This window comes from Trachurus japonicus, chromosome 24 (assembly GCF_045865225.1).
Source record: "Trachurus japonicus isolate A0001 chromosome 24, Traja_1.0".
Lineage (NCBI taxonomy): Eukaryota > Metazoa > Chordata > Actinopteri > Carangiformes > Carangidae > Trachurus > Trachurus japonicus.
The window spans coordinates 16978708-16992079 of NC_140930.1; the positions used below are offsets into that span (position 1 = coordinate 16978708).

Consider the following 13372-nt stretch of genomic DNA (forward strand, 5'->3'; position numbering starts at 1 on the left):
TACTTGTGTTGTGTTAACACAAGCAGAACATGTGGATGTGAATGAATTCCTTGTTGTTTGGACACGCTACCTCAGTCCACCACCCTCAAACACTGAGTCTTTATTGAGATGATGTGTGAGTGTTTTTTCTGGTTTAAGCGGAAAAAATCAGACATGTTGTGCCTTTTCGCATACCTGCAGGCAAACTGTGACAAGAACTTTTAAGGTCACACAAAAGATGAAAAAAAAACCCCCATATAACTTGCTTAATTGCAGCGGAAATGAATAGCATGCAGTGCACCACAGGAATTTGAAATAATACAAAAATGGATACATCCAGGGAGCTGTTAAAATGAGTATTGAAGACATTTCAGACCTAAATAATATTAAAACTTTCCCTGCGTGACTGTGCCTTATAAAAATATTGTTCCACAACTGCTGACAGAGAGGATAGGACAGATTTGTACTGGACAGCGAAGATGCAATAAGTCCCACTAATCTGTGAGTCACGGCCAATCCTCCTCCCCCATCACACTTTCATCTCCATCTCTATTTTTTTTCTCTTTTCTCTGTCTGTGTCTCTGTCACTCTGTCTTTGTCCTCCACCTTTTCCCTCTCTACACTTGGGACCTGCTGTATTTTCATTAATTCAGGGGCAACTCCTACACTCAGGCCCTGGGCCAGTACAGCAAGGGTGAACCAAGGGGGTTGAGGGAGGTTGAGTGCATGCAGGAAGAAGGGAGGAGGGGATGGAGAGAAGGAGGGAGCGGTGCAGAGGCCTCATTAGTGTTTGAAGTGATGGAGGAGAGAGAGGAGCAATGCTATGAATAGACATGGCTCTCAGAGATAAGCCTGAGCACCAGCAGTGCTCCTGCTGTGGACTTCAGCAGAACTTTTAGAGAGCAGACAGAGGGGGCTTTAAGTAGTTAAAAACTGTAAAGATGCCTTTTATTCTATTACAAGGCTTTTCAAGGACATCCTGCCTGCACCGACTCCCCTCCTCCTAGGTGTAGGTTATTGAGATCTAGGCTAGTGGATGTAGCGGACAAAGCCCAGAAGAGGGAATTTTATTGCTTTTGGAGCCTCATAGCTCCATACAATGTTATTTTCACAATGTATATTGTTCCTCATTGTGTTTACAGCCAACCAAAAATATTAAACTTGTAAAGAATAAATATCTTTTTTCTCCTTGATACTCTTGCAAATCACAATCACACAGTGTGTATCTATGGAGAGAAGGACTGGTGCTGACATTCAAGAAGTATAATGTAGAGTTGAAACAATTCAAGTCATTCAGCAGAAAATTAATTAGCAAATTAATTGAAGCGTTGAAGCTGTTTTCAAACAATAATTCCAACAAATTTCAGGCTTCAGCTTCTTATTTGTGCATATTTGCATTTGTGAAACTTGGGGGTGTAACAATTCGTTTTAACAACGATTCGATTCGAATCACAATTCGTGGTTGCAGATACGATTCAAGGACGATCTTGGTTCATTTAGAACGATCCGATCCGATTCAGTGACTTGAAATCGATTCAGTGACTTGAAATCGATTCAGTAACTTTTTAGCCAATTCAACCAGTGTGACTGTGAAATAAATACCTGGATACTGGACGGTTTTCGAAGACAATGAGAAGGGAGCAGTAGTTCGAAAGCTCCTAGGTGTGTCTAATATTCTGATATTCAGCAAAAACAATTATTAACACTATAGGCACTAGAGGCACACAGGAGCAACTTTTCTACTTATATCTATGCATGTCATCAATACCATTAGTGCAGATTTTTACCCATCTGCAAAATGTTCACAAATACAGCTGTCAGTCGCCTAATGGGGGATGGCTGGTTTAACGTACGTGTCTTCATTAAAAGTGCTAAAAACAGAAGAAATCCATATAAAGTGCAATTTCCTATAATAGATTTTTTTTTTTTTTCTTTTACAATATTAAACGATTTTAGATCGATATATGTCGCCCAGAAGGCCAACTTGCCGAGCACAGTTCGATGAAGTTGGATCGTAGCAATATAAATCGATTCATCGATGTAGTAGATGAATCGTTACACCCCTAGTGAAACTGAATACTTTTAAATTTAGACTGTTGGTCAACAAAACAGCAAGGTATTCCTGAATCACTCGTGATTTGTTTTTTGTACTACAGGAAATGAGTGTATGTGGTGGTCATTGCTCAGGTGCCCATTATTATTATGTTTTTTGTTTTTTATTTATTTATTATAGTGCTATATCACTGGGAAATCAACTCGATTGTACAGGAGCTTGTCTGTTACTTGTCTTGCACAGAGCTGTTGTAGCAGGGCTCTCAGGAACGTGGCTGCCCATCACCTCCATCATCTGTGGGAAAAGTGCTCAGTTGGTCCATTTATACTGAGAATATATGCTGAGTTATGCCCCCACCCCCCTCCCAAAGCGTGAGCACAAGCGTTGTGCTGGCTCTGCTGCTTGGTTGGAGTTCTGATGCATCTCAGGTGCATTAAAAAGATTAAATATATTGTGCTGGTGTCATGAGTCAAGGGAGAATATACTGTGTATAGGGGTGGATGGTAATCTTGTTAATGTCTGGTCAGTATGCTCTCAGAGTGAAGTTTTGGTACCACTTCAGTAAAAAAAAAAGGCTACAATCTGTGTAAGAGCAAACTCCAATAATGAATAATGAAACATTTTTCTTTGGGAGAATATCAGGAAGGAAATGGTGTTGGAAGGGAAAGAGGAAGGAAGGAAAGGCAGAAGAAAAGCTGTTTCTTTGCAGATTGTTTTGCTTTTGTCGATCACACATACAATTTGTCCCGTGTCTCTTTGAAGTGTCAGGTTCATATCATTCATTAAATCTGACTGCACTGCTGACAGCAGAATGACCCACTTTTTTCCATCAACGTTTGTCTCACCTATACTCACATATCCTTGTGTGGAGAATGCAGAATTATGATGCCATGAGATCTGTATGAAGGGTTAAATGATTTATTTGTTGTTTTCTTTTTGTTATGTGTGTGTTTTGTCTGAGTTTAACGCTTCTTCGTTCACTCTCCCAGGATCCCCTCTTATGACTCACCACTGCTGAATTCCCTCAGCCAATCAGAAGCCAGCACTTGCTGGCTGCCTAGCTTGCTTTCTCCTCTGTGCAAAGTCAGAAAAATCACGCTTCAGTGTGTTGCACTTTTCTTTCCAAGGCTGTCTGGGTTGCTCTGAGAGAAAAAGAGACAGCATGTATATGTCTGCCTCTGTGTGTTTGTGTGTATTATCATCTAAGTGGCATTGTTGTTGTGACTGTAATTGTCTTGTTACCACATCACATTCTTTCCATATCTGGCCTCCCTCAAATGCGTTTTCACAGGATTACCTTCACTTAGCATTGGTTTGTATGGGGAGATAAATGCTGTTATTGTACAACAGTGCAGGGACGGACTGTGGAGATGCTGACAAAGCCTCTGGTTCCCAGAAGCTCCATAAACATGAACTTTATCTTCATGTTTTTAATCTTGGACCCTGTAGATTGAATGATGGCGTCATGCCAGTACTGATACCGGTGGTCAACATTTGGCTGCTCTGCTCTGACAGGATGTGAGACTGCGGAGCTTTGTGGAAGCATAACAAGGCTTTCAGTGCGTCTTTCAGTCCGTCTTGTCTATGGCTGATCATTTTAACCAGTCACAGGAGACCAAACACAGCTGCATCTCATAAAATGAACGATGTGCCCATTTGTTTTAAGCGTACCACTTGAAAAAGGCGCTAAATATAAAAGTGGCAAGAATAATCTTAATTGCATCATGTTGTTTCAGCAATTATTATTTTATTAGCTACAGCTGTGTTTTCCTTGCTGTGAAGTCAGTTTAACAATTTATGATCAACATTATTTCATAATTTATTTTCTACCACTGCCTCTGTGTACATACAATATGTTGTTGATGCAAAGCCATTTATTGTTGCTGTTTTAAAATGAGTGTATATTAGGCCTACAAGTCATTGATAACTTGGTGGCTAATACCTCAGGGTGTAAGTCACAGAGTTATAAGGTATGTCCAAGGCTTAGATATACCTTATTGCTTTGCTACTGTGCTCTTTCATTTACACAGACAGGCTTGACAAATAGCGCTTCTTCAGAGAAAATGCAAGAAAAGAATACCTTTACTTGTTTTGTTTCTCTGTTTTTATTGCTTTTCTGTCAGTCATATTGTATACGTCTACTCAACCATTTCACCTTCTCTCCTCTTTGTTTTTCTCTCTCCTCCCTCTCCCTCTCTTGCCTTCCTCAGGGGTTTGTGGTTGTTGCGGGGCACTCAGGCCTCGGTACAAGCGCCTGGTAGACAACATCTTCCCAGAAGACCCAGAGGTGAGAAGTGACAGTGACACTTTCTGTTTCTTTGGTAACCTCTTTTCCTGCTGTCCATGTCTTGTTTGTGATTTTCATCATTATTTAGAGGTTACTAATGCACCTTGTGAACTGTTGGTAAAAGCTGATATTGTAACACGGTACTTGTCAACAAGATACATTTTACTTGATTTAGTTACTTTAGATTAAGACGAAGTGTGTGAGAAATTAAAGCAACCAGCTAAATCTGGTAGCTTTCCATCTGTATTCCCAAACAGATCAATATAAACAGAGTAAGACAACATCTGAGGAAGAGTGACATAGAGGTGATGAGAAAACTGTGCATGCCTCCACACATAAGTGTCTTCTTCAAAGCTGTTCGTGTCAAAAGCACAGCCCTCACCTTTCTGCCACTTCCTCTGATAAACTGAGATCTGATGCAGATGACTCATAAAGAGAATTAGTTTGGGTGAAGAAGGAGCTGGTTTGTTGCAGAGGAAACTTTTTCATTAGTGCTTCTGTTCTGCTGCACTAACCCACTTAATCTGTCAGATTCATGGCCAGAACTGCATTGCACAGAACATAGTAGTACACACAGACCTTATTTCCCTCCTCTTTTTTTTTTCCCAAGTGTGTGTGTGCGCACCTGCATAATTGTGCTCCCGCAAAAAAGCAGTGTGTCTCTAAGCTGCTGTGATACTAATCGACTGTATCCCGGCAGTTTGCGAATAATGAAGCTATATGATAATATTAGTGCAAAATGATATCACATTCTGTGTGCATGTGCTTTTTGTACAGTCCAAAAGACTTGCAGGGTCCAAAATCAGAGTTTTAATTGGAAGGTGTCGTTTTATTGTCGGCTGACGTATTCTGGCTAGGCGATTGATTATGGACCGCAGCCATGGGATGTTTTGAAGAGGCAGACAAAAGCAGACAGCCCTGTGCTTAAATGTGCTAAAATAACTCTCTCCAGAGGAATAAGCCTTTTTCACAGCAGACTCATTGGCCTGTCAAACTAGAAAGCACAGGTGTAACTAATGACATTAACGAGTGACCTTATTTAATGCAGGTGTGTCAGGAAGCCTTGCCAACAGGAACATCTTACATTTAATGCTGCTGTTCAGTCATTAATGTTTTTATTTCTCTTGTGGTTTTCCTACCACAATGTCAAAGTATCTGCAGTGAAAATGACCCATTTATTTATTTAGTAATGTACCCTGTACAGTAATGACCATAAATGGTAGTATTGATGTATGGGGCCAGAGTTAGCCTGGCAGGGTCACAATAGAAATTTCAACACAAACAGAGCATCACTAAGCAAACGAGACAAACGAGTAACGTACAGTAAGGGGTCGGGCGCAACCTTCCCTGCTTGCCTCAGGGTCCTGGAGGTGTACAGATCCAGGAAGGAATAACAGATTGAAGCCAATCAAGTCAGTTCAGTTTGACTTTAACACTACTGACAGAAATACAACCACTGTTTGTTGACTGCTAGGATGTTACAGTGCTTTTTAGCTTTCTCTGAGAAAGCTGACTACCCAAAGGCAGTATATTGTAAGACTACAGTACAATCTCTTGCAGAAGCTCCTGTGGACATTTTGCTTTTGACATAACAACAGTGTTCAGCTGATGGCTGTCAAACTTCAAATTAACTTGAACAAAGCACTTGAGCAGAAGTTCTGCTTCCTCTCTCCTGCATATATCATTATTGTCCTTTGTTCACACAGACTATTTTGACACGTCAACATGCAGAAATAACTGCGTAAATAAAAATTGATTATGGCCCAATTCCATTTTTCAGCTTCAGCTTCAGGGTTGTGGTGTTGTGGTGCGTGGTGTCTCTCTGTCATGGCTCATTGGGCCGCTTGAATAGAACACAGCCATCTTTAATGTAATTAGTAACACCTGCGCTTTTCCTGCTATATAAAGACTCAGTCACATTACGTTTTGTTTGGCAGGATCCATGAAAAGATGTTGTGTCATGTTGTTTGCCTCCACTGTTACTTACGTGGAAAAAAACATTAAGTTTTGCTGGGGGTTTTTGTAAATAATGAATGATACTCTGCCCATGTTATCACCGTTGTTATTTTTTTTTGCCTAGCCTTGCCCATGCTTTATACGACAATACATAAGTTAAAAAAATGTACCAGACTTGTCCTAACCGTTTTTAGACTTTAACCTGACTTTCTCTTCATTTTGAGTGTTTCTTTATTGACTGCATATTTCAGCTTTTGTCTGAATGTAAAGGGATCTCAATGGACCAGATGTAGATGTTTTTAGCTCTCTCCTCCCCCAGACCAAACGGAAGATCAGTAAAATAGGTCAATGGGAATGGGGGAGTCATCTAGTTATATTGTTACAATATGAGAAGGATTGTATACTATACTATACACCAAGCCGCCTTAGCTCAGAGATGTGTATGGAATATACATCTGAGCGAGACCCTAAAACTTTCTTAACAACTTTATTTTTCCTGTTCTTCCTCTTTTCCGTCTTCTCCCTCTGTCACCCTCTTAGGATGGGCTAGTGAAAGCCAACATGGAGAAGCTGACGTTCTACGCCCTGTCAGCTCCAGAGAAGCTCGACCGCATCGGAGCTTACCTGTCCGAGAGATTGTCGAGGGATGTGGCCCGACACAGATACGGGTGAGCAACACCAGTCAATCGCCATTCAAAGTCCAAAGTCTCCAGAACAAAAACATTTCAGCTGGTGAACCTCTACCCAGACAAATATAGTTATATTATTTCTTCTTCTTCATGTTAACTGGTTTTTATTCAGCAGAATTAAACCTAAATCATTAAGATTCTGGTAAGAAGTCAAAGTCGTCTTGCTGTGAAGTAATGGGAAAAGTGATGCTGGTAGAGAGAGGCCTTTCATCATAGAGATTTACACTGACAGTCCATCAAGGAGCTTAAGACTGTGCTTTTAAGATCCCCTACAGGTCAGTCTAAAAGGACACGTGTCAGTTTTTATCCACATGCAATCTGGACACATTTTCTACCACTTAGTTAGTACTATGTGTGTTTTTGGCCATTTCCGTGTTTTATAATCGGTCAGTCTTTATTGGTCAATCAGGCAAAGTACAGCCGGGTAAGTGTGGAGACAGGTCGGTGTGTTTTCAACATAACCAAGCTCATTGTCTGTTATGTTTCTATGCAGTTTGCTCTTCCTTTATAAGCTGTAGAGGTTGGGTTTTATTAATCATGACTATTACACCCTGTGATGATTCTTGCCAGTGCAACAGCCTGCACAGATTACATTTACATTTGGCAGAGTCCCCCTGAAATCTGTGCAATATGCGAGTGTCGAGAGTTTGTCTGGCTGAGCTTATCACGTTTTGATCTCTGTTGCTGTCATTTTGAAAATATCCATTATGTTATCGTCCATATCCAGCCACAGTTTATATTTTCCCACAGGGTCAGTCTGATTCAGGTGTCTCTATGTCTCTCTTCTCCATCTCAGGTATGTATGCATCGCCATGGAAGCCCTGGACCAGCTGCTGATGGCCTGCCACTGTCAGAGCATCAACCTGTTTGTGGAGAGCTTTCTTAAGATGGTGCGCAAGCTGCTAGAGTCGGACAAACCCAGCCTACAGATCCTAGGAACCAACTCGGTGAGTGTCCAGGATTAGAGTACTAGTCGTTTTACAGGTATTTATACTTGATTTATATATAGTTTTGCTGACATGAAACAACCAAACAAAGAAACTCATGCACATCATAAACTGGTAGCTCCATTCGTCCTTTATGATAAGCACTCTGTATTATGTCTAGCTACTGATTAAATACTAAATTGCTGTGTGGGAGAATAAGTGTTTTCTATGCAAATAATTTACCATGCAGCCAAATGGAGACAGATTTGTGCTGGTCGTAAAGTTTTGTCAACAAGAATCATTTAAAAGCTAAGACAGATTGTTTTGCTGATATGAATTTAGATAAATACCCACATCCGTGAACTGCTGGTCACTAATGTGTTTAATGTGTGCCGTGGTTTCTAAGCTTTTCTGCCGCATCAAATTCCACCCATTTCCGTGGATTTAGAAGTATTATCTAATCGGAAGTTGACAGGGTGCATTTACTTTGCTGTTGTGACGGCACAAAGTAAAAGATGTTAACCTTGAGAGGAGTACTGCGGTGGTATTTGAGACAGATCAGGGCTCGGCGAGAGAGTGATGGGCAGAGGGAGTGGGAGTGATGAGTGTCCTCTGATATGGGAAGCGGCTATCGGCGCTGTCGGCCAGGTCAGCGGAGGACACATAAAGGAAATCAGATTAGCTGCAGACCACACTGGCAAAGCTCTGCAGTCATCAACACAGATTGACAAGACACGTCAACCTCTCACTCACAGCGTTCCTCCTGCCATCAGTCTCTATTGCACGCAGCCGTGGGTGTGTATTTAGGACAAATTCAAGGCCATACCCTTACCTGCTCCATCTTCCGCAGTGCTTAATTAATTGACCTCTCACTGCTATTTACCAAAATAAGTAGCAAAGGGCTTTTGCTATATCTACTCATGTTAAGCTGTGCGTTCAGTACGCCTGTTGTTGAACATTGTGGAGATATTGATTAGGATTAGTTCCACTCGTTCAGCCATAACCCACACACCCAAGGTAGACGAAACCCTGAGCCTCCTCACACAGTGCAAACAGATGCTGTATGTTCATGAGTCAACTAGCACACATCGTCTCTGTCTGGCTCATCAGAAGCAGACCAGTGTCAGAGAGATGGGAAAGGAGAGGATTAGAGAGTTTATCTCCACATGGATCAAGTTCAACCAGGTTTTTCTCACAGTTTATTTCGCTGACCTAAAACCTTATACTGCAGAGCCCTTTGTAAAAAGCCCGCCAACACATCAACAACACCTCAGGTAGAATTTCTTTTACTAATTTGCAGTTACTTCTGAGGATGGCTCGGTGAAAGAGGCACACAGTGGCAGCTGTTTAGTTTGTCCTGCTGTAGCCTCTGGCTGCAGCGAAAATGTTTATAATCTCCGCTCTCCTTTGCTCATGATTGTTCTGCAGAGTTGATATATTCCTCCCAGTATTATTGTCAGTATTGGGCAGCATCTGTGTCTCAACTGTTGGACCAATTTATTGAAGCAGTGATGGGTTTGCCATTAAATTTGCTCATGGGTACCCCATTTATTTCAAAACCACTCCAAACACTCATTTTGTACACAGGAAATTAATTCTCCAGGGACTTCTTCATATGCTTATTTTCTACATGAGTAATACTTTTTTTTTTTTATCCATGATTTTGGTTTACTGCACTAATCCATCCTCTGTTCGTGAATTTTGAATTGGGAATTATTGCACTGTAATTATCATCTGCTTTACTGAATATTCAGCAGTAGTTCTTGTTAACGGGTATAATTTCTAACTTGACTCTAAAGAAATCCAGTTCATAATTTATTAATTGCAGTGTGTGTGAAGCTAAATGTCAACGTGTTTAAATGCTGACATTTTCCGGCCCGGTTGGAGAACCCCCCCCTAGCCTCTGCTTCTCGCTCTTAATGAGATGTAATAGCACTGCAGTTAAACTTCAGACTGGGGAGACATTCACTATGAAGATTAGGGGGTTATTTCATTTAAATGTTTTTTAATTTAAATTGAAATAAACTCTTAATAGATGTGGAGTACTGAGGAGCAGACTTATTACTGTTAATCTCTTGAATTGTAGAGTTCCTGTTATGAATTTAAGTACTTTTTTCCCTCCTCTCAGTTTGTGAAGTTTGCCAACATAGAAGAAGACACGCCATCGTACCACCGCAGTTATGACTTCTTTGTGTCGCGCTTCAGTGAGATGTGCCACTCCAGCTTCGAGGACCCCGATGTCCGCACCAAGTGAGTGGACAGATGCTTGATTGCGCCAGGGGCAGAATGATTAAGTATCTGCTGTTTTTAGACTACTTTAGGAAGTCTTTTTTTAGACTAATGCTGCCACTGCCCCTTTATATCTCTTATCTCTCAGACAGATTTAAATCCTTGTGTTCTTGTTGTCGTCTTTGTTATTTACGGAGAATAGACACTGACATCTTTGAACAGTTAAATGAAGCCTCGAAAAAGCAACACTCAGATCTCGACGAAAATATAATTTCCTAAATATAATCATCCATTTTTAGAAGCAGTCAAATGATCTCTGCTCTCTGTGTCTGTGACTGATGCCTCCAGGATCCGCATGGCAGGTATTAAAGGGCTGCAGGGCGTGGTGAGGAAGACTGTGAACGATGAGCTGCAGGCCAACATCTGGGACCCTCAGCACATGGACAAGATCGTCCCCTCTCTGCTTTTCAATCTGCAGAGTGGTGAACGTACAGAGAGGTGAGTGCTCACATGGAAAATGACAGCTGCTGTTGTTTATTAGAGCTCTGGCAAATATGTTATTGATATGATAGGATCTGTTTTAATTTGAATTAACAGGCAGTCTAGCTGCGCTGCTACTTATGATTTTTCCCAGTAGTTTCTGTCATTTTTGTGCGTTTTTGTGTATTGTTTTATATAGAGTTGACTAAAAGCTGAGGATTTGCTCTGCCATTAAGTCTAACAACCTGTTATTAATGTTAGGTAGTGTTTTTAAGAGACCGCCTGACTCAGACATTCACTTAGAAGTGTTAATTTTAAATATATGATTATTTTGGAGAATGGATTTCTTTTAGCTGTTGACGTGTTGCATTATACAGGCGTCTCAAGTGTTTGATATTTAGTCTGGACTCTTAAGTGGGGCTGTCCAACTGCAGTCTACAAATAGTCACAAAGTGGATTCAACACTTTCAACAACAGAAAATTCAACATTATAACCTTCATGAAAGGAGAGGGTTTATGTAACATCTGCGTATACAAACTGACATTTTCTTCCCAGCTTCAATTCTAAGCAGATGAATTATGGCCCTCGTCTCATAATGTTTGGGATTGTCACTGACCAGGTCAGGCTGTGGTTGAGAAAGCTGATTACCCAAAGTGTGTCAGAGTTGACCTGTCATGCCTCCATCACACCGGTCACAGCCATCGTACTGTAACCTCCTGCTGCTGTTTGCCTTGCGTTAGGCCATATTTGTCCTGGCAGTCCAACCAGTCATGACCCATGTCATACATCATCTCTACCATCACTGAGTGAGCCCACTGACAGCTGTGCTGCCCCTCATGAGCATCTGTTTGCCCACCTGCAGCATTCAAGGACAAAAACACCATGGGATGGGTGAAAAAATCTGAAAGGTAGAGATGGGGTGGAGGTATTAGAGGGAGAAAACATGAACACAAATAGTGCAGTGGGTGGTGAATAAAGGAGTCTGGAGCCTTCCTCTCTTGGCAGTAAACCACATAGTTAAATCGACTGTAACGTCAGAGCTGAGATCTGAGGTCAGGAAGCAAGGTGGAGGGAGGGATGGAGAAGGGATAATAGAAAACAGAGTAATAAAAGATGTTATTGAAAGATCGATGATGGACAGAAAGAGACAGACAGACACAATCCAACACATTTCACTTTGAGTGTCCCTTCACTCTGTGTGAGTTATGAGGCCTGGCCCTGCAGTGCACTCTCCATTCCTCCTCACACTAAGTTTAGCCAGTCATTATCAGCCCCAAACCCCCACAGCCGTCAGCACAGAGTCTAATTAAACTCACAGATGGTGCATTTTTCTCTACATAAATCCCCATGCACATGTACAAGTTCATCTAAAGATCAACTTCAGAGTTTTAGCTTCTGCGGATTAATTTCTGTAGAGAATTCATTTCTGGAGATTGGAGGTATATAATATAATACACTGTATGTTTTGTGTGTTTTTATTTGAAAGAGTGTCTGCATGGTCGATTATTTTAATGTCATGTTGTGTACAGTGTAGTTGCCTGCAGCCTCAAAAGAAAATTCTGGCTGAGTGATCCTCACCGCATTTCACACACTGCACACACAGATAGAAACTATGCAGGCTTTTAGATGCTGGTAATGCTGATTTCTCCTCGTACCAAGCGCTTCTAGTTTCCAGCCCATTAGACAAAACTGTGCTGCGAGAGCACAGAACGAAGTCTCCTGTGGGTGTTTGACGTGCCCTTTTCAATTGGACACTGGTCAATGAGAGCAGTTTGGTAAGCACTATTTGCTGCTGCTGAGCAAATGTGAAACCTTTCAACAACAGCTACGAAATCACCTTTGTTCTCTACATTAGAGGAAAACAGTTGCAATCAGGTTCCCGCCCTCAAAGTTGCTCCAATGTATGAATTCTGCGTTTTGGGCTTTGCTGTTTTCCATCACTCAAATTTTTTTAGCCGAGTTGGAGGAGCAACCGAGAGGCAGGAAGTTACCTTTCCTCCACGGCAACAGCAGCAGGAGCAGGGAAGATGAAAGACATGGGCTGTTAATAAATAATGTCATCATTGGTGGACCACCCCAGGCTAGTCAGGACCAAGATATAGTTATGGCGGAGGTTTTAGAGACGGACATGTCTTCAAATGGTGATAACCCATGTGCACACACACGTACAGCCACATAATTTTCACTGCAGAGGGTGAAGCCACCTCGGAGTGAAGGCTGCAGTGACACAGCAATCCACAGTGTTTCAGAAAAACATCCAGACTCTGTAAACGTTAGCGTCGTTGAATCAAATTGATTCCAAACTCTCGCCTTTTCTCTCTCACTTTCTATGCCTCTCTCTTTCTCCCTGTCTGACTCGCCTCCCTCTCCCTTCTCCCCTCCCCTCCCTCCCTTCACCTCCTCCCTGTTTCCCCCCCCCTCTCCTCTCCTCCTTTTTCTGCTTTCTCACCTGCATCACTCCCGACCAGCCGCTCCCCCTCTCCGTTGCAGGCGTCAGAGAAGGAGAAGGAAAGCCCGGTGGAGCTGACGGAGCGCTGCTTCAGAGAGCTGCTGGGGCGAGCCGCCTATGGCAATATCAAGAATGCCATCACGCCCGTGCTGATGTGAGACAACCCCGCAAGCTCTTTTATTTCTGAGATCTGTCCTGTCTTTGTCATCTGCTCCTTTGATGCAGCTGTTTGTTTTTGACGTACTGACTAAACCTGAAGGACGGACGCCTCTCGGGGCATTACTGCGGCATTTTTTTTAAGCTTTACTCTGATCTGCCCAAAG

The 13372-nt window shown here is 41.9% G+C and overlaps 1 protein-coding gene across 3 annotated transcripts in view; it reads left to right on the top strand.

Annotated features, from left to right (window-relative positions):
* The window catches only part of LOC146961769 (protein EFR3 homolog B), a 30455-nt gene that overhangs the window by 7916 nt on the left and 9167 nt on the right, over positions 1–13372 (top strand). For all 3 annotated transcript variants that reach the window (XM_085771202.1, XM_085771201.1, XM_085771203.1), the window contains 6 exons: positions 4243–4319; positions 6816–6943; positions 7761–7911; positions 10019–10140; positions 10468–10617; positions 13069–13203. In XM_085771202.1, the coding sequence (XP_085627328.1) occupies positions 4243–4319; positions 6816–6943; positions 7761–7911; positions 10019–10140; positions 10468–10617; positions 13069–13203 (763 nt within the window). The remainder of the gene's footprint in view (positions 1–4242; positions 4320–6815; positions 6944–7760; positions 7912–10018; positions 10141–10467; positions 10618–13068; positions 13204–13372) is intronic.